A 21026-nucleotide genomic window follows, 5' to 3' on the forward strand; every position below is an offset into this window, starting at 1 on the left:
AACATGACTTAACGACTCTCTTGTGTGCATTGGCATCCTCCTTTCCTCTCCCTCTCTACCAATTCCTTTTATTTCACTCATGCCTACAACCACTTCTGGTTCCTTCTTCCATCTCCCCTATTGCTCCTCTCCCCAGTTGTCCCAGAGGTCATACTCTCTTAAATCCCAGCTCTATGCTTTCCCTCTTTAAGCCTACTGCAATCCACAGAAAACAGAGAGGGCAATGCTGGCTGGATGCCTTCCAGTGCTCTTTCAGCCAGAACTCGAGACTTTAACTGGTACAAAACTCGCACTTGCCTTCAAAAAATGCAAACCTTAGAGCATTATCTATTTCATCATTCATCCCTGCACTTCAACTCCTCAGCCTCTTCCATCTTCCATAAGCTCCCTAGTGTTCCTTGTTACCTGCTATCCCCTCAAAGCAGACAGAGGTGACCCTATGAACAGGTTAATGAAAAGGCTACTCAATGCACAGAAATCACCAAAAATAGCAACCAAAATGTTGTGGGGCATAAAGGAATGCAAAATAATACTGACGGTCTCATGCTGCTGTACAATAAATGACAGGTACCTTCTTACCAAGGGAAGCACATTCTGGGCTGATTATTTATCTCAGAAAAAAATAGAGAAAAAAATGTAGAGGAATTCAGAGCAAAACAGAAGAAAGAAAGAGGAGCTTTGGAATTTCTCCATTTTGAGACAAAATGAAGAGGTTGAGACAGTTCAGAAAGAAAATTCAAAAGGAGTGGTGTATTAAAAAGATTCATAAGATCTGTATTGAAAGTTAACACAATACTAACAGTAATAAAAAAATAAACAAGGCAAATCAGGCATTCTCACATAACCTGACCTATAACACAAGGGAAAGCCACAGCAGAGCAAATTGAAGGCATAAATTTAAGCCTGAAGAAGGGAAATATTTCCACAAAAATATGTGTGAGTAGCCTACAAGTCATTGCTATTGTATCTAATTTGTGGCCATGAGTATTACTAGCAGAATTAGATGCAAATATAAGAAGTATAATAGCTGCATCTATAACAATTTAAAACAAAGTCAGATAAAAGACACAAATTTGTATGTTTTCAGGCTTGGATAAGGCCAAATTAGAGGACTAGGCAACATTAGCTGACGGTGTCCTTATGGAGTAATTTACTGCTTTAGTAAGTCACTGCTACAGGATGTAATTTGCTTTGTTTTCAATCTATTTGCTATTAAGAAAAGCAGAGTGTTGGCTGTACCAGAGGCAGGGTAAGAGATTGTTACAGTCATCTCACTGTGGTTTCTATGTCCCCAGGATAACTTTCTGATCTGCACGAAAGAAACCTTCAACTCCTGTGTCCAGAATACAAGAGGAGGACAAAATTGGACTAATTAGGAACAATAAGAGGACTTTCATTAAAAATCATGAGGCAAAAGCCATCCCCAGTCCCAGGAGACAGACATTTGCTCTGGAGCAGACTCCTGTATGTCAGCTGGCTGGAGAAACCCATGCACACTGTGCAGCCACATCCTATGCCTGGGGTGCTACAAAACCCAATCTCCATCCCATGCTACAAATTCAAATCTCCTCTACACACAGCCTGTGGGATGCATGCTCCCTCTCTCTATGTGCACAAGAGCCTCTTTTCAGGATTCTTCACACATTAGTTTTGTTCAGTGCAGCCTTATTAAATACTTGCAGGTTTGGACCTAAGGCATTTTAAATTTCCTGCACAAAGCACATACTTTACATCATCAAAACCTTCACTTTCAGTTTTGAAATGCTGATAGGGCTAACATACTGATCATTTGACTGCCAGGTTATTTTCTTACTTACCATATGTTGGCTGTGAAGTTTTTCCAGAAGGGTGTTGTCTGTGCCTTTGGGGAATCGACTCTCTTCATTCACCAAAGCCAGTAGACCCAGTTTCTACAGCCAAACATGAGACAGGCTTTTACAGTCAGCAAAAGCTCTAACTAACAGGCCAAGAACTGGAGATCTGGACAGCACATTGAGCAATAACCCTTGAGTTATATGCAGCAAAGTTCGAGCTGAAAGCAGAACTCTGGCCAGTCAATGCATTTAGCAAGCAGAGTGTGAGATTAAATACAAAAAAATCAGATGGAAGTTTTACTGCAATGCTGCTCCCTGTCCAAAACTATGACCCTCCCTAAGCTTACTCTCAATAATGAGCACAGATCTGCTTTCTTGAGCCAGGACAATGGCTAGAACAGCTCATAATTTTGCCAGGTCACAATGGGAAGAGGATCAGGAAACACCAGGAAAGGTCTCAAGACAATCAGCAGTCCCCACTGTGATTCCTGGAAACTGTCTCTGCTCACCTTCTCAATAAGGTCCAGGCACTCCGCATTATCCATCCAGTCAATGGCTTCCCAGTTTATCCCTTCCCTGACAGTCAAGAACAAACAGAAAAGTATGTGAAATGCAAGATCAAATGCCTGGAGATGCAGGAGAACAGAAGCAGCTGAGCATGGTAGCTGTCCCAAGACTCAAGATTATTTGCAGGAATTAGGCTTTGCCATGCCTGAGGAAAAAGAATAGGGGACACGATGTACTGCTAACACAAGGGGACAGAAGTAGCAGATGCCTTTCCTATACATCTCATTGGTTTGAACTGATGCTCATCTTGTAGTCACTGAGCAAATTCCACACAAAGCACTAAGAAATAATAATTGCTCTCACTCGCTCTGTCAGAAGTGATGAGCATCAGCCCAAGCGGTGGTGATGATGGACAGTTTGTTACACATCTTCAAGAGTGAACTGCTGCCCACTGATCTGGACAGCAGGCCTGAAGAGCATCTGCCAGAAGACTGAACCACAATTCATAGGTCCACCAGAAGAAGAGACAGGAGCAGCTTTTCAGAGACAGCTTTGAAGAGGATGACACAGACAAGCTTTGGCCTGACATGCAGAGGACCTACACAGTAGTCCTGCATCTTTGGGAATGGGAACTGATGTAGGTACAGCAGTGTGGTAAGTGTGCTTTGAAAGTCATCTATGACATTCTGTAAATCTGTGCTGAACGTGTTTTCTCCTCTCTTACCACCTTCTTACACTCTCATAATGCAGGCCATTTCTGTATTCAGAATTCAGAGAATAACCCTTACTCAGGAATCCTAGGAAGATTTCAGGCTATGTGTGAAGCTACTTACTAACATTCTGATGCCCCTGCTTACTGCAGAGGGGGTTGGACTAGATGACCTTTGGAGGTCCCTTCTAACCCTGACCATGATGCAGCCACCTTTCAGATGAAGGCTAGCTAACATTTTGAAGATAGTGAAGCTGTTGTCTACAAACCCTTCAGTGTTGGCTGCATTCTTCCATGTTCAAAGCATTCAGAAACCTGTGGGCAACAGCTGGAAGCAACAAAGTGGAATAATTTCTGAAGAATGGAAAAACCTATCTATTCCCCACAAGGAATGGAGTATCTTATCTACTTAATGACAAAAAGCATCAGTTCATGGTGTTTTGGACTTTTGCAACAATGGGTGTCAGAGAGGCCATATATTTTTACAAAAATCCCTCTTGGATTCCTTCTAAGACCAAGAAAACCTTCTAGAATTGAAGGGAGCAGAGTTTCCTGAAACAAATCAAATCACAAATAAATCATCTCTGGTGCTTCTTCTCTAATCAAATGATGAAATACCTGGAACTGCTTACTAAATCTGAGGAAGCAGAGCTGATATTGTGAAAGATAAGCTTTAAGCAAGATAAGCTTTACCCAAGAATAACCTGCTGAGTAGTCAATAATAAACTTCTCTTGTTCTTCCCAAAATTCAGCCACAGAACTTAAACTCCTATGTAACCATCAGGAAGAAATCTTTTGTCACAGTGATACCATTCTTACTGCAAGCTTCCTGCAATGGTGGAATTGGCCTGAGAAGTGAGTGCATTAATAGCCTTGCAGTTTTGTAATCTTTAGAATGTCATGAATTGCCTATTCAACTCTCTCCCTTTAGAAGGCTGCTCTCATTTGCCCTCACTGACCCTATTCAATTGCTTCATTCACAAACATAAAGGCTTCTGTTTCAGAGCATTAACTAAGCATTTGACTAGCAGCTTTCTCTAGAAGCAGAAACACTCTAGAACATCCCAGGTACTTCACAAAATCCAATCCAGTATGAAGCCCACAGAAGAGAAACAGCTGTGCAGAAGACCTCATGCTCTTTAAGCTCAGGAAACAGTCTGATTCAAAGTTCCTTGCTGAGGAAAAAAGCCCTTTTCACATCATAAGAAACACTATGTCAGAAAGAGCTGTTGATATCAAATCATCTACCTTCAGGGAGCTGTGAGATATCTAATAATCTGCCTTTAGGGATGGTAGTTTTTGCACACCAAGAATCCACCTGCATAATGACACCACTACCTTAGGTAAATCATTACTGAAGTCAGTAATAAGGCCAGTGACCATGTGTCCTAATGGGTGTGAGCCCAAGATATTCCCATTCATCCAAGAGATAGATGGGAATATGGACTTCCTAAATACTACAAGGGAGAAAGCTTTTGCTTGGAGACAAGTGATCTGCTCTGGCAGAGCACACAGGCAGTGCTCACAAACACATCCACTCCAGGGTGCAGCTGCCTCTCCTGCCTTAGCAGCAAAGACTGGACAGCACAGAGGAATGATGTCCTCCATTCCACCACCCACAAAAGCAATAGGGGCAAGTCACCTGTTGTACTCCAGCTGCTCCAAGGAGAAGATATGTTTGTTGAAATATTCCTGGAGTTTCTCATTTGCATAGTTAATGTTAAACTGCTCAAAACGATTCACCTGTAAGAAGAAACAAACATTATGAAACCTGACATTCTTCTGCCTGGTCTCTAAAAGGATCTATAACAGCAATGGGGGAGGTGTCAGGCTTCAAATTCAGCCAGACAGCACAGAGACAAGGGGTGTCAGATGGACACAAGGAGAACATGTTCAGGTCCACTAGGAGAATAGCTTTCGTAGCTCATGCAAGGTTAATTCAGTCGGTCTAAATGGTAGCAAAGAATGCTACAGACAATCACATTTCTCTTCCTCCTAGGAAGAAAGAACTATAATTCCCTAAGTGCTAGGTCACTGAGCTTTCTCTTCTGTGAAATATCTCAGTAGTCACTACATGGCTGTTCAAGACATGTTCCTCCTCAAGTGCAGTTGGAAACATTACACACAAGAGTCTCAACACAAAGCAAAACAGATTTAAACAAACAATGTGCACATAGGAGCTGGACACTGAATTTGTATGCAAGGAAAAAAAATCATTACTACGTATCACAGCATATCTGCTTAGGGTCTGTGTCATAGACCAGACCTTGAACATTAGCCTTATGAATGCAGGTGGCAGAAGTGGGCAGCTAAATATATTTTGCTGCTTCCAGGGGGAAGTGACATTGGAGAAATCCCAGAATGGCCTATGCTAATCTAAACAGGATATAAACCAACCACAATCCCTTCCTGTATGCACAGACATCTCCACAAGTAACCCACCCCACAAAAGAGAAAATCCAGACCTGAAAGTTCTCGAAGCCAAAGATATCCAGGATGCCCACAGACTTAAAGTTTTCCTTGCCTTTGATCTTCGTATTAATCTTGCTAATAAGCCATGAAAAACACTGGGAATAGAGTGCCATAGAGAGGGAGTCCCTGGAGTCAGCTGCCTGTAAATAGAGAGAGCAAAAAATGAGTCACAGGGAGAACAGAAGGCATAAGGGGCACCACAAATCTCTATGGGACATTCCTCGACTCCTCTTCAGATGTCACAACCTCTGTAGTGGTTGTGCACAGTGTTGTATTTATACATACAGTCAACATTCAAGCTTGCAAATAGCTCAGCCATACACAGATGTGTCACCTATGACCTGTGAATAACTGAACTTGAGAGGCTGAATGAAGTAGCAAAATCACTGACACCTTTTTGAACAAGAGCTGGGGCAGAGGAAGTGGCAAAGTACCTCATGACTATTCCTGCAGCAGTCAATTTCATCACCTGAACCAATATTTGCAGTGACAGGCAAGGTATCTTGGTTCAGTGCTCCTAGCAGAGCTGACAAATGACTATCAGCTCTGTTTTCCAAAAACTGTTGGGGCAGCATTTAACAGAGTATTTTGTCACTACGTTACTCTCAAAAATCCTATTTCCAAGATTTTCCTGCAAACAGCCTTATCTTATTGGAAGTCAGGTAGGCTGGCCAATAGCCAGGACACACATCCCAGAAAAGCAGGGGTTGAGAGACTTTTCTGGAGCTGACTCAACATGACCCCGTGCAGTGATCATACCCCAAGTGTCACAGGTGGAAAAAACAACTTAAATTTTGATCACTAACAGGCAGTAAATAATGGGGTGGGTGTAAGTGGGTGGATGAATGTCTGAAGTCAAATTTCTGAAATCTCAAGCAAAAGCATGATACATAATGGCTGTAACAGGAATGGGTTGGTTGTAAATTTTGGTAACACTTGGATTAAACAAAAGTGGCACACCTCAAATCCTCCAATTAATAAAGAGACATGAGTCACAACCACGAATTAAAAGGCTGATGGCATGCTGTCCTTCTGAATGTATACTATGTATACTGGGAAATCAGAGCTCAGGGTTTTGGAAATAAGGGTTCCCAAAGAGAAGACATGATCCCAGAGAGCAGAAAAAGGGGCCAGGAAGTAAGACAGCAAAGATCTTGACTGTAAAAAAGATGCTGTAAATGGGGAAAGATCCTGAAGATCAGAGACATAGGGAGACGAATATCAGGGTGTGCCCAAGGACCTTGGCTGGTAGTTCCTGAGACTGGTAATTGCAAGGAGCTACACAGCATGAACCAACACAACTTTCTGCCTGACCCTCCTGGACAAGCAACTATCTCCTCTCTGACCAGCAAGGACAGAGATCTACATGAACCATCCTCTTCAGTTTTGCTAGCCTGAATAACATGACCTCTCTTGTTCTGCTTTGATAATGGCACAGACCAACAGCCTCTGAATCCTCCTAACCTCTCTCAGCAACCTCACTTCTCCACAGAAGAGAACATTTCCAAGCATGGGCACACATGCCTTTTCTATTTCTTCGCTCCATCAGATGATCTGTCTTATTAGTTGGGATGGAGAATGCCCTCAAGGCCATGCCTCTGTGGTGTTTCTGGCTACACAGTAACTTGGAGTCATTTTCCAGCAACAGGACCTCCCCATCCAGCTGTAAGCAAAACCGCTTTCCCCATAACATGGCTCAAATGAGAGTCTCAAAGGCTCCTTTCATCCTCCCAGCTTTGCCCGCCTTCAGGCCAGTTCATCTATTCAGCCCACTGAAATGTCAAAGCTCAGATGGGTAAAGAGCCCATTACACAATGAGACATCCCTGGCAGCTCTCTCAGTGCATGCCCACATCAATAACTGGGAATAGGTGGGTGCATTACATGAGGGCTTAGGTGGGAACAGTCTCTACAGGCCCAGCGTTCAGTGCAAGAGGCTTGCCTGGCTAAGACAGATAAGGAGCAGCTAGAAGAGTTTTCTCGCAATCTCAGTGCTTCACTGGGCTGCAAGCAGGAAGTGTGGGGTCCACCATGCACAAACATCAGGAATAATTATAATATCAGGGAAAGCTCTGTTCAGGGAGACTCCTGTAAATCCTACAACTGTGCATCATTGCTCTGGACCATAGGAAGTGTCTTTGCATTATTTGTTATCCACCCTTGTGCACTGATACAGAAAGATGTGGCTTATTTAGGACAGACAGCTGAGAAGAGAAACTGTAGATACTGGATACTGAGGATATCTACCACAGACTATAGACTAAAAAATAATTTTCACAGAATTTCAAAGAAATTGCGAAGAAAGGTCACAGACTAGGAAAAAGAAAATACCATTCCTTAAAGGCAAGGCTTAGTTTGTAATATATTAGCAGGTGTGTTTGCAAAAAAAGAAGTGACTATCCTGCTGTGATGAGCACTGCTAAGACTTTACTTTGAATATGGTGTCCAGTTACAGGCACTCCTCTTCTTGAAAGATGTGGGAAAACAGAGACAAAAGAAGAAGAGATTTAGAAAATTGTTTACAAAGAAACATTGAAGGAACCGGATTGTTTAGCTTAGAAAAGGGAACACCATATGAAAATTTTCACAGAAACAGATGCTTATAAGGTTGACAGCTGGGATGTCAAAGGTAATCTAAATATGATGAAAATCTTCAGGAATACCTGAGGAGGCTTTGAAATTCCTTTTATGGGAAATCTGAAGGCAAGTTAGATAGACATGTGCCAGAGAGAGAGCCTAGTAACTGTGGTTTCTCTGCCAGTGTAGGGGTTGGATTGATAACCCTGTGCAGACCTTGCCAGCACAAGATTTCCAATGCAGATGTTCATTTACAGAAGTTCCATTACAGATGATGCCTCTTCCATCCTAGTAATATTATTCCTTATTTCCCAGTGTCTTGCATTTTATTCATGACGGAAGATTTTCTACAGTTATTTGTGCATGGACCGAAAACACCAAGAGTGCCCTCAAGTGATCATGAGCACCACAAATAAGCCAGTAGGCACAATGCTGAAAAGAACCACAGAGAAATCACACAATTATTGATGCTGGAAAAGACCTCTGAGATCATCAAGTCCAGCCTATGAACTAACACCGTGACATCAACTAAACCGTGCCACCAAGTGCCACATCCAATCTTTTCTTAAAGACCTCCAGTGATGGTGACTCCACCACCTCCCTGGGCAGTCCATTCCAGTGCCTAATCAGCCTTTCTGGAAGGAAGTGCTTCCTAATATCTAACCTAAACCTCTCCTGGCACAGCTTCATACCATTCTCTCTTGTGCTGTCACTAGTTGCCTGTAACAGGACTGGCTCCAGGTTCAGAAGATGAGAACTACATATCATTTTATTTGATCCTCTTTTGTGGCTGGTATAGACACACAAAGAAGCTGCTGTGGGGTAACAGCCTACCATTTGCTGGATGTTTCATGGTAACTGTGTGCAAGCTTTTATCTTCCAGTAAATGCAGAGCAACCTGGGAGTCCTGCAAGGTAAAAGCATGTGCACGTGCGATTACCACAAAACATTTGGCATACCTTCCACATGACAGGAGCATTACCAATTCCTAATGGGTAAAGGTGACTTAAAACTAGTATTGTGCATTGCCATTTGCAAGCAAACTCAAGTCTGTAAAGACTAAAAAACACAGTCAAACTAAGGGACCTGAACTACCGATAAGGGCAAAATACTGGAGGACACAGCTGAGCACCTAGGAGGTGCAACAGGAAACCCTAAACTTGAATGGATGACACAAGAGGGAGATAGGGCCTGGAAATGCAAAAATGGCAGAGGAGTAGCATAGATTAGGACACTTACCTGCTCCACAGTGAGAGGGGAGCTGATTTCTTCCCCACGCAGAATCATGGACCTCTGTGTCAGTACTTCAGATAGCTGAAAGGCATCTAAACCCAGGAGGTCACTGGCAATGTTGAGCACTATAACAAAGGAGGACACACTGTTTTCTCCTGCATGGATCCCTGTCACTCATGGGGATCTATATTCTGCAGTCCAGTGAGGAAATCCCAGGGACTTCTATAAGGCAAGTGACTAAGCCCCAGTACAAAACACACTCTTCTTTACTTAAGTCTCTGCATATCAAAAGCTGTAAGCTCATATAGCCAGTCTGAGGCAGGGCCAGCACCTGTTCTGGGCCACACTCATATAAGTCAGCTTTTCGGCTGGCAACAGGAAGAGCAAAGCAAAACTGCATAAAGCTTAGCACCAGCAAAGCAGTTATTGAATGAGAAAATGTTTTCCTAAAGCCACAAAAGTGCAGTCTGAGCATTGGATTTCTAAACTTGTATATCAAGAAGAGAGGCAATTAAGATTTGAAGCACTTGCAACATGTATTTATTGCTTCTGTTTAGGGATTCATTTTACCAAACCAGCTCAGACTGGATAACTGTAACAGAGTGCACAATAGCAGATGCTTCAAAGGAAGATGAGATAAAGTCTGCAGCAGACTAGTTTTATCTCAGACTCCTCCCTGTTCCTATTTCTTCCTGTTCTTTCTATGCACAAGAGAGACTAGGAGACTGTGGACTCAGTCTGAGTGTATCCAGGAGAACAAGTACACAGCCCAAGCAAATCATACCAGTGACTCCAGAGCCATGCATCCCGTGGCAGTGCTTTTTGCAGAGTTGAACTGCAGGGAACTTGCTGGCAAAAGCACCACAGGCTAGCATAGCAGAGGGACAAAGGATGATGGAGTGAGCTTTACTGGAGGCCTTATGGGGCTTTGCGTGGTCAACCAAAATACTAGGGTCTTGCTTACCTGCTTTTGTTGTAACCTGGGCCCCACCAGCTGTCATGAACTCAATGTTTCCCAAATGAAGTGTGCCAGAAAGAAGTTTGAAGATGTCTCTGATTTCTTCAGTGCTGAAGTCCACTACCTTCATGGCAGTCTATGCAAAACCATACAGCTAATGTTGGCTGTATGTACAGCTGTATGTACAGTACAACACAACCACCACACTCATGCATAGCCCGTATCAGTTGTACTCAGAATTATAGTGTCATGAATCAAAGTGAAACAGGATTGCACAGACCCTCTCTCAGTTATAGACCTGTCAATGATCTTCACTGCCTCCCATACTCTCCTTAATTTACTCTATTCCTATCTAAGGCAGGTGGGTGTTTGCCCTATCCTCAAGTTGGACTTTCCTGTTGCCACTGTCTGTCCCAGGAAGAAGGTGTTTGTCTGTGCCTGTGTGAGGGAATCCTTCCCTGCACACTGGCAGTACAGCTTACTGATGTCACTGAACTGCTTCCACATTCTGCCTTATTGTCTTCTCTGAAGCATGGATCCATATAATATACTGGATTCATTTTGATCCACATAACCCCTGAATTTACTCTAGCTTCCCATAGTAGATTTATGCAATAAGATTTAAACCCAGGCTTCCAGCACCAACTGCTAGAAGATTAGAAATAGGTTACAAGATAATGAGGAAGTACAGCACAGTCCCTTGGTCTTAATGTATGCATGTGAACCAGGGTTCTTGGGGCATAAACTGACTTTGAGAAGCAGGATCTATTTTCATGCATTTGCCCTGTCAGTGGGGCACTGAAGGGTTCTAGTTCTCATCTTTCCTCCAGGCATCTCCTCAGCTGAAGTTTAGATGTCATGTTGCCATTGAACCCTCTGCTGTGCAGGAGACAGTTCCTTCCCATAAAACACATCTAAGGAGGAGCTATTGAAATCCTAAGATGATTCCTCCCACCTTGCCTATCTGGTTTCACCTACATTATTAAAGCCCTGAGGACAATAACCACTTAACAACCAAAACATTGAGTATTCATCCTGCTAAACCCGTAACCTCTGGTACAGTTACAGATGCCTATCAAAATCTGTGTGGCATTTCAGAATATGCAGTTTGCACACGGGGTACAACTTTACCGGAACTTTTCTGGAGCACATTACTTCCATTCCAAGCTGTTCCCTTTCTGATGGTCAGTGTGAGGTTCCCTGCATCAGGCAATCTAGATGACTCCCAGGAACCACTATGGGGTGGCAGTTGGAGTTCATGCTTCCCCAAGACTCCATCATTCTAAATTATTCATCCTTGACTGTTTCCCAAATTCTGCTGTTTCTGTACCCTAAAAACACTCTTCAAGCCTTGTTTTTACCACAAGCAGGTAAAGCTGACTTTCAGACTCATTGAACACCAAATATCGGCTTAGGACAAATAAATTCTGCCTATGAGATTCAGACCAAGCAGCACATTTCACCCATGACCCTGTGCCCAAAGGTTCAGACAAGACTCACCATGACCTTACGGAACATCTCTACGTCATTCAGGTTCTGATCAGTCACACAACCAGACTGGTTCAAGTAGCGGTAAGTCTCTGGCTCGGAGAGGGAGAGGCTCTCTGCAACAGAGGACAAAGAGGCAAGGAGGAGAAAGACAACAATTTATTTAGCCATCAGCCTTTTCATTCTGTGATCTTGGTCCCCCAAAACTGTGTATGTTTTCCATAGGGAGAGAGTTCATCTGAACAGATTCCATATCCCTCAAAAGCCACACCTAGAACACATTGGAGAAGGGAAAGAAGAGGGTGTGTGGCAACAAAGCTTGCAGATGGTATGCAAAATGTTTTATAACAGTCAAATCCCAAGCTGCAGAGTTGTGAAGAACATTGCACTACTGAATTGACTCAGAAAAAACAAACAAACAACAAAAGCCCTGAAGATTAAATTCAATCTCACAAAGTGTACAGAAAATAGTCTGAACTGTACACATACAGTAATGACTGCTAAACTGGGTATCACCACTTGAGAGAAAGTTCAGACAGTCACAGAAAGATTTCTGAAGATATCATCTCAGTGCTGAGCATCAGGCAAAAACTTCCTTCAGTTTTAGAAGGAACATAGAACTAAACACAAAACCAGAATTAGGTGCTGCACTGCAAAAAGGATGCTTCCACAGCTGGCAGCTGCTGCTTTCTCTGCATGCCCTCTGCCAGACCCACTTTTCCTGTCCCTACGTACAAATCTGCCTGGTCCTTCTAATTCTTATCACTACTATTACATATACTGAAGGTTTGTGTAAAAGTATGTCCATCAGTCCAACCTCTGAATTCCTTGAACAGCTTCCATCAGCATCTAAATCAAGGATCTTTACCCTTCCTTTCCCTTCAGCCAGCTTCATTACCTCATCACTTTGCAGAGACTTTTCCTTCCAGCCTAGAATGCCTGAAGTGTCTTCTCTCAGATAGCATTTTTGTCATCCTCACCCTCCCTCTTTCTCTCAACTCCCGTTTCTGTTTCTCATGAAATCACCATATGGCCTTCAGGAAAAGACTTAAATATAAGTATCTGAAATATCCATGCTCTCTCCACCTGCTTCATATGCTGGACTGGAAAGATGACTGAGTCATATCCCAGAAAATGAAATTACCTTTCTGCTCCCCACTCACACCAGCTAGCAAAGCATAAAAGATGTGGTAATTCCTCTCTCCAGGGTTCTGGTGTACCACTCTGTTCTGAAACAAAGAATACAGGAGTAGCCAGTAGAAAAGAGATCACACTTGTGACTGCAAAGGCAAAGGCAGGACCAGGATACAGGCAATTCTCCAGGGCCAACGCACAAGAGAGGCTTCTTCCAGTTTACTGATCATCTTGTATAAATAAGCTCTGCATCAAGATCTTGTCATGTGTGGCTGTGCAAGTCAGCACATACAGACTTCTCTAAACTCGGAGAACGTGTGCACAGAAAAACTGAGCCTTGTCAGTTCTATCCCTGCTCCTCAGTCCAAAGGAAACTACATCAGAGCAGAGATGTCTGTTGTGGAGTTGTACCCTGATATTCCTCACTATGGAACTCAATTTCCAGGTACTCGTTCTCTCTCCCTTTCCTCTCGGTAAACAGCTTTTTCTTGGAGTCTCTCTGTAATGCACAGAGTTTATCAAAGACAGGTGAACAGATGCTGAGAGATAAAGAACAAACATTGTTCCTACACCATCCTCTTTCTCAGCTGGGACAGTTGCAGTAGTAGCACCTAAAGAGCTAATAATATCTATGTGCTGCAATGGTGGCAGCATCATCCAGAAGATCTGGCACTGCCCCAACCATACCAGGGGAGGCTCACCCAGCAGTCAGTATAGGTGATACCTACCTTCTCCAGTAAATCTGAACAGCATGTTAAGGAGAAAACATTCAAATGACGTATGCACAGGTCTCTTGACAACTGACAAAGAATCTTTTAGACACATTAAGATGAACCCCATAATACCCAACAAATCATTAAAGAACTGTTGCTTTGGAAAGTGGGCTAACAACAGCCCCAAACATCATCTTGGATCTTCTTCCCTACTCCTTATCCAAGGAGGTGTTGTGTGCCAAAGAGATATTTAAAAGGGAGGGTCAGATAGAGCACAATGGTGAGGAAACCTAACAAAGGATGAGCCACATTAGGGACACTTAGAAATCTGAAAGTCTGTATGACACACAGCAAGTCTTGCATCAGTTCTCATTACTTCTGCAGGAGACTGCATTCTTTAACTTACTGACAGCACAAAGAACAGAGACTAAGCAATCCAAAACTGTTATTTATGACAATAGCAAATTCTTCTGGCTGCTACTCCAGTGGAAACTAATGTGGTTTGCAGTCAGCAGCAGCTTTGAATAGCACCACCAAGAAATGCAGCCAGGGCTGCTTTAGCTGCCTCATATAGACAAAGATACGTCAGAGCCTTTGGGAGAGGAGTACATGGGCATACAAAGAAGGAAGGTGTCATGGCACAAGAGAATTTGATAATTTCCCTGTCCTTTATGCCACTAAAACAGGGTCCCTAGGGAAGCGGTCACAGCACCAAACCTGTCAGAGTTCAAGGAGGTTCTGGATGACAGTCTTAGTCATATGGTTTAGTTTTAGGTAGTCCTGAGCAGAGCAGGGGTTTGGACTTGAAGATCCTTACAGGTCCCTTCCAAGTTGAGATATTCTACGACTCTATGGTTAGAGTTCCAAGACCCACTGGAGATGGGCAGCCCAAAACAGGGAGTCATAATTTGAGCTCTAAATACCTATTCTCCTCAGCATTGTACAGAATATATTAATTCTTAGCTTGGTCTAAATTTTATAAATCATTAATTCATTGGCAAAGATAACAGAAGGGAACAATCTTCTGAGAAAGACAGGATGTAATAAAAATGAAGGATCTTCCTAGGCAGCAAATTCTAGAGATTTAAGTAACAAGCATCATGACTGCCAAAATGAAAAGTCAAACACGTCCCTGCCTCATGTAGTACCTAGACAAAAGGCTTCCAGAGTTAGGTGCTACAGAGCCACAAAACAAACATTTCTTCCCACTTTAAGCTGCAAATTTGGCCATAGTTATAAACTGCCTTTGAGCAACCGTGATGAAGGATTTCCTCAGTCCATCCTTTTCTGGTCCACTGAAGAAAAGGATACAGTCAGTTACTCGGCCTCCCTGGATGTGTCCATGTTGTGAGAAGTGCAGCTGGATGAACTTGCCAAAGCGGCTGGAGTTGTTGTTATAAACTGTCTTGGCATTTCCAAAGGCCTCCAGGATGGGGCTGCAGAAACAAGGCAAAGAAGATAGGATTGCTGATGAGATACCACTAAAACTAAGCATGAGCCCAGCAGCTTGCCATTTGTACAGCACACACTGCCATGTGAGATTAATTTGTTACAGCACCAGAGTGGACAAGCAAGAAGAGCTCAAGGGCAAAGAAGGATGGCAAGAGCAATTTAACACACTGCTAGATAAATTTTAAACCACTGGGATTGGAGTTAATTAAATCAGTCCCCAGTCAGCATGGGCAGCTGGTGTTCGTGCTGTCAAGGGCATACCCCACCGACGTGGCTTCAGGAAATTAAAGGTGGCAAAACCCAGCCAGGTTGTGTGTTTAACACAGCAGCATCCCATTAAATGGGCTTATGTTTTTTTCAGGTTATTTCAGAAGCATCAAACATAAAGGGCAAACACTCTGTAGCTTTAAATCACATCTTTGTTTCTGCTTCTTCCTTTGAAGGAAGACAGTATGAGCCATCTCTTAAAATTACAGGCAAACATTTTCAAACTAACAAACAAACATAGTACTAAACTGATTTGTTTGGCACTGACATTCGATACTGAAACACGCAAGCTCTCGCTACTTAAAATCTTGCTTAGGTTGATACAAGCCATGTGGTTTCCAAGTAGGGGGACTATATACACACAACAGACTTGAAAAATTCCTTCTGAGAAAGCCACATCATCCACTTCACAACAAAATGTATCACCAAACTTCAAAGAGGTGATCAGTTGAAGAACTCTGTCTCCTGGTCACCGTCCTGTCTTCAGGATGTTCATACAACATGGAAAATGGTGAATTAAAAATGCAGCATGGTTCTTGCTCCACAGAACAGTACTAGGCAAAAGCCTAAACCATTCAAACTGACATGTTGAATCCGGGATTAAAATATTCATTTTTGTGAGTTTAGCCAATTCTAAAACAATCTGAGGGTGTGACAAGCAAGGAGTCACGGAGATGCTGCAAGAGCAGCCTGTATGTGGTCATGTTTAATTTTAATATGCACAGTTATTTGACAAAAAAATATTGCCATTATTGCCCTGAGAAATACAGGCTTTTTAAACATGTCTATTGATATACTGTGTGGTACCACTGCAGACAGGGGCAGATGCAGGGCTGTTCACAAGTTAGTAATTATGACAATCACAACCCCAGAAACCAGTGGACTTTGCTGAAGGCTTCAAGCCTTGCAGGTGTTAGCTAAGTGGGAGCTGTGCTTGTGGGAAAGGTCCAACAACCTTCAGCAAAATTCAGGCAGCATTTTTCTAATTTGTCTCTTGAAAATATCACTTTTTAAGAAACAAAACCATAGAAATCAAATTGCTCTGTTAAAACATGTTACAATCATAGAAATCCCAGCCACAGAAATCTGTGTGCACAGATCAGGAAGTATGTTCCTTGCCTTGGAGAATGTGAACTCCAAGACCCACGCCTCTGAAACACACCAACGCCATAAATCAACACAAAATAATGGGCACAACCAGAAGAAGGGAGGACAGGGTCATGTATGATGACCACCACCATTGCAGTGACAGTGCAGTAACCAGCCAGACAATCTCTATGCTGTAAATCATGTTAAATTAGATAAGCAAGGCACAAGGAAGTATCTTTATAGTTTAGTTTGGCAACAGGCTCATGCACTCGAGTGCAGAAGTCCTTCCGGGATGGGGAAGGAAAACAGGCACATGGGTGTCTGAGGCTGGCAGCAGCTGCAGGGCAGAGAGGTGGCTGAACAGATAGTGACAGGAATGAAGGCAGGTGCCTGGGTCAAGCAAATTGTCTGCACTAGCAGGCACATCACAACACAGCGTTTGACGGAGCAGTTGAACTGTGCAAGATGCTGGCTGCTTAGCAGGACAATGGGCAGAGCGTGCTGCAGGACTTGAAACAATGGGAATCAGTCTCAGTAGGGCAGCAGAAAGCAAAGCGTGGATTTTGGAAACACTGCAACATATGCAGCTCCAGGACTGACAGAAACCAAGATTCAAGGGCTAGAGGGATGAATTACAGGAAAGGTGGCTATGCTATCAGTAGTGGCACCAAACATGAAGAATGGAGATTCTGAGTGGAGCAAGCAAGAAAAAAAGTTAAAAGGAAAGTCAGCAAATTCTTTTAAAGGAATGGTGGATACTTTCCAGACTTAAAACGGATCAAGTGTCAAGGGAGTTTTTAGAGCTCAATTTCTGAGAAATACACCAAGTATGAATGTTACAACATACAAGTAACAGAAAGCTGACAATGCTTTGTTTATAACGCTGTCTGACAGCATTGTTCCTGGGTACATGCTAGGATGCAAGGATGAAAATCAACCACAAGCTAACTAGAGGAGGGCCAATGGCAGAGCAAGTGAAGCTGAACTGCAAATTTATGAGGTAGACTTGCTGGGAGTGGCAGCAGCTTCTGGCCAGGTCTTCAGCTTCTCTTCCTCAAGGAAAAAGTAACAAATCAAATTCTCTTGCACTCACATTGCAGTAGGTCAGAAAGCACTGGAGACACACAGGAAATAAGTTGTAAGTTCTCACTCCACAGCTGTGGGAACTTGCAGACTCAGGAATCACCTATCTAGCATCACAAGCTTTCTGGATCCCAGTCAAGTCATCACTTAACTGCTAAGTGGGCTTGAGCCTTCTAAGCTGCTTGCCTTAAAGTGGATTTTGCTGATCTTCAGTCGTGACTGTATTGCACTTAAGAGCTTGTTCCAATTTGCAGATGTCTCTGGTAAAACCTGCACACCTGCAGAGGATAAATCATCTGACACTGCTCTCTTCAGCACCAGGTCCAAAGGCAGCAACCCTTCTGCTTCATGCTTGTCTGCTTATAAGGATCCTAAAATCTGCAATGCTCTTGTATCTGCCTTGTTAGACACTGCATGTCTGCTTAGTTTCACCACAGTTAATAGTAACGTTTTTTGCACCACTGTCTTCCTTTCTTCTCTCTACTCTGGGCCCTGAAATATACCATGTGCATGATAGTCACTTTCACACAGATGCTTCAAAGGTTTCTAGCTTATGATACAACTAGATCCTTTTGCAGACATCTGATTTACTCCTTTGCAGGTTTCTACAATTACCACAGGCTCACAAGCTGGGGCCAACCTGCAGCCTTGCCCTTTACAGCACCAAACTGCAAGACCCCAGCAAGCCCTTCAGTCAGAGGCAAGACAGTCTTGTGTTGGGAAATGTTTCATTTGATTTAATGTATTAAACAAAATTCAAGTGTTACTAAATAGGAGGACAGTAAAACAGACACTTCTCCCTCTTCCCAAGGCTTACCTGAAATTCTAACATGTATTATCCTCCTTTATTTACCATCAGTTTCTATTTTTACCTCAGGTTACAACCAGTCACTTGCAACTCCCCCAACAAGGCAGACACACACACACAACTGTGTCTTTCTTGTTGCTCTTTACTTCCTCATTTTCTCTGCTGCTCTTAGCCTCTTACTGGTCTTCTTCAGCTGCACTTTGCTTCCTCAGGTTTTCCTGACTTTTTTTTCATTGGTGTCCATCTTCCAGTATAGTCCCTAAGGGATTTCCCTGCCCTGACTTGGGTCACAGTCCCCCAGGGGTGTCCTTGCCCTGGCATGGGGCATGGTCCTTCGGGGGTGTCAAGATCTCCTTTGGCATGAAAGACGTCCCACAGAGTGTGTCTCCATCCCCTCATGGCTGCCAGTTTCTTTCCCAACACATCTGATCTGGGATGCCATGCAGTTCCCTGCCTGCCTTACACCTTGGCAAGATTTTGGTGGGTGGTGGCTATTCCCTGGTGCCAGCTCCTGCCAAGAGCAGCTGTGATCATCCTGGGGCCCCCTCTCACACAAGCGCTGCTGCAGTCCCCAGCAAACCTCCTCACCTGTACCACTAACAGCTCCCATGAATGTTTCTCTGTGAAGTCCTCTGCCTGAACAGCAAGAGAGCTGCAAGGTGGCCCACAGGATCTTGCCACAGGAGGGCAAGACATACCAAAGGCCTGAAACCAACAGAGGCTGGGGGAGAGCAGGATGTAAAGGAAGAGACCAAGAGTCAGAGTATGATGGAGGCTCACTACAAGCACAGCCACAACTGAGAGCTATGGAATACAAGGACAACCTGGGACAGCCAGGAAGGGATGCTACCCACATCCTCTCCAGCCACTGCCACAAGTGATCTGCAGATGAGCTCAAGGGTACAGCCAGGCAGGCATGGGACATGAGTTACCAAAGGAAGGAGAAATCCCAGCCTTGGCTAGAACATTGATTCTCTGGATGCACCCTGTACTGCTATTGGAAAGATGCCTAGTTCATCAATGAGTAGCTGGGAGAGCAGCCAGCATGAGTTGCCCTAGTGAGACCATAACCTCCACATTTTCCTGACATGACACAGTTCAGCTGCATCATCCTCACTGCCCAGGCTTGGCTCTGTCCACAGCCCAGCTGCCTAGAAGGCAGTGCCTCTGCACGCCAGTGCCTGTGAGGGTGGTCATACCTGCTCTCCAAGATGGCTTCTTCCACATGAGTGCTCTTCTCAGACACAGGTGCCCCAAGGGAGGTCTGGCTCATGGCAGACAGAAATTTGAGCAGCAACTTGGTGCTCTCAGTCTTTCCAGCTCCACTTTCTCCACTGTTAAGAGAAAACATACCTTCAATTCATGAACCCGGGACAAAAAGCATTAATGACCATCCTACCCACAGCAGAGAAGCGATCTCCAGGAACAAACATGCGGCATCTGCACTGTGGCAAGCAGCAATCAGGCAAAGGACAGGGAAGCTGGAGTGGGTATTTAGGCAGATGTCATTGCCAACAAAGCAGCATGAGCAAGGCAGGTAATGCAGTCAGGGAGAGGCTGGCTCTCCTGTTTCTGACCTTATCAGAACACATTGGCTGTCGTGACGCTTCCACAAGCAGCAGTAGCACTCATTTGCCGTGGCGAAGATATGGGGAGGCAGCTCACCCAGGCGGTGCTGTCTGTACAGCTCTATGGCATCCACGCTGTACAGACCAGGGATGGGTTTGTAGGGATTTACTGATGCCAAGATGGAACCAATATTTGTCTATGGGGAGAAAACAAAACACAAGCAAGGAAATAAAACTCCTGAAAAAAAACCCAAACACAACAAACATGACAAACTCAGACCCTGAAATAACTCATGGTGATGGAAGAAAGCTTAAATAAGGAAGTTTGTCTGGAATTTGTCAAATCCCAGGGCAGGGGCTACATGACTGGGTATATGATTTTGAATTTTGCAGCTTTACAATAATATGTTCTTATCCTGTTGCCTTTGCTAAATAACCTTACACAATTTACAATCAAAGCCATCATCATACCAGTGCTACCCTGCTCTGTGCTTGAAGATGAAAAGCAGAGCCAGGACTGAAGGAGTGTCAAGAGGTACCTTCAATAGCCCTATTCACAATCTGAAGTGGAGGGGGCTTGGCAGAGTTTAAGCACCTCCTGAACAAAGAGGTGGGACACAGAGACATGCACAGATGTGTGCAGAGAGCCACCTCAGCGTATTAATTTTCTTCTGCTGAAAAATGCTGTTTGAAGCAGCTGAAATCATTTGGTAAGCCAAATCAAAATTGACAGCTGAAGATGAAGCTCAGGATTTCCACTCAAAATGTATCTGTGTTTCCTAAACATTTTGAAAATATTTATTTTGAAAAATCTCACAGTTCAAGAAAAGAGATAGTATGGTTTAAAATAAAATACCTAAAGTCTAATATTGAATTTCAAACAGATTATTTTGTGAAGTCAGAGGAAATGAATTTTGGTTTTTGGGCATGACTTTTTCGGTTCAGCCAACCAGCTCAAATCCAGTTATTCCCAGAGCTGCTTCTAACAATGGCTTTGAAATATGGCCAACATCTATCTTAAATCCTGCTGCTGGTATGGTGGCTTCTTCACAGAGGTACCTTGGGCTGCTCTACTCCAGAAATACACATTCTTAGCAAGGGTGACAGAAGAAGATGTAGATTCCTGCAGTAGGTGCCAAGCTTGGTGGCCAGGGA

The 21026-nt window shown here is 43.6% G+C and overlaps 1 protein-coding gene across 1 annotated transcript in view; it reads right to left on the bottom strand.

Annotated features, from left to right (window-relative positions):
* The window catches only part of LOC128966910 (unconventional myosin-X-like), a 77727-nt gene that overhangs the window by 44005 nt on the left and 12696 nt on the right, over positions 1 to 21026 (bottom strand). The window contains exons 4-15 of the mRNA XM_054380865.1: positions 19881 to 20068; positions 19503 to 19637; positions 14916 to 15040; positions 13620 to 13633; positions 12902 to 12986; positions 11770 to 11873; positions 10276 to 10405; positions 9318 to 9436; positions 5496 to 5642; positions 4673 to 4773; positions 2324 to 2390; positions 1818 to 1910 (exon numbers count right to left, since the gene is read on the bottom strand). Coding sequence (XP_054236840.1) covers positions 1818 to 1910; positions 2324 to 2390; positions 4673 to 4773; positions 5496 to 5642; positions 9318 to 9436; positions 10276 to 10405; positions 11770 to 11873; positions 12902 to 12986; positions 13620 to 13633; positions 14916 to 15040; positions 19503 to 19637; positions 19881 to 20068 — 1308 coding nt within the window. The remainder of the gene's footprint in view (positions 1 to 1817; positions 1911 to 2323; positions 2391 to 4672; positions 4774 to 5495; positions 5643 to 9317; positions 9437 to 10275; positions 10406 to 11769; positions 11874 to 12901; positions 12987 to 13619; positions 13634 to 14915; positions 15041 to 19502; positions 19638 to 19880; positions 20069 to 21026) is intronic.

The sequence above is a fragment of the Indicator indicator genome, chromosome 5, assembly GCF_027791375.1.
Source record: "Indicator indicator isolate 239-I01 chromosome 5, UM_Iind_1.1, whole genome shotgun sequence".
NCBI lineage: Eukaryota > Metazoa > Chordata > Aves > Piciformes > Indicatoridae > Indicator > Indicator indicator.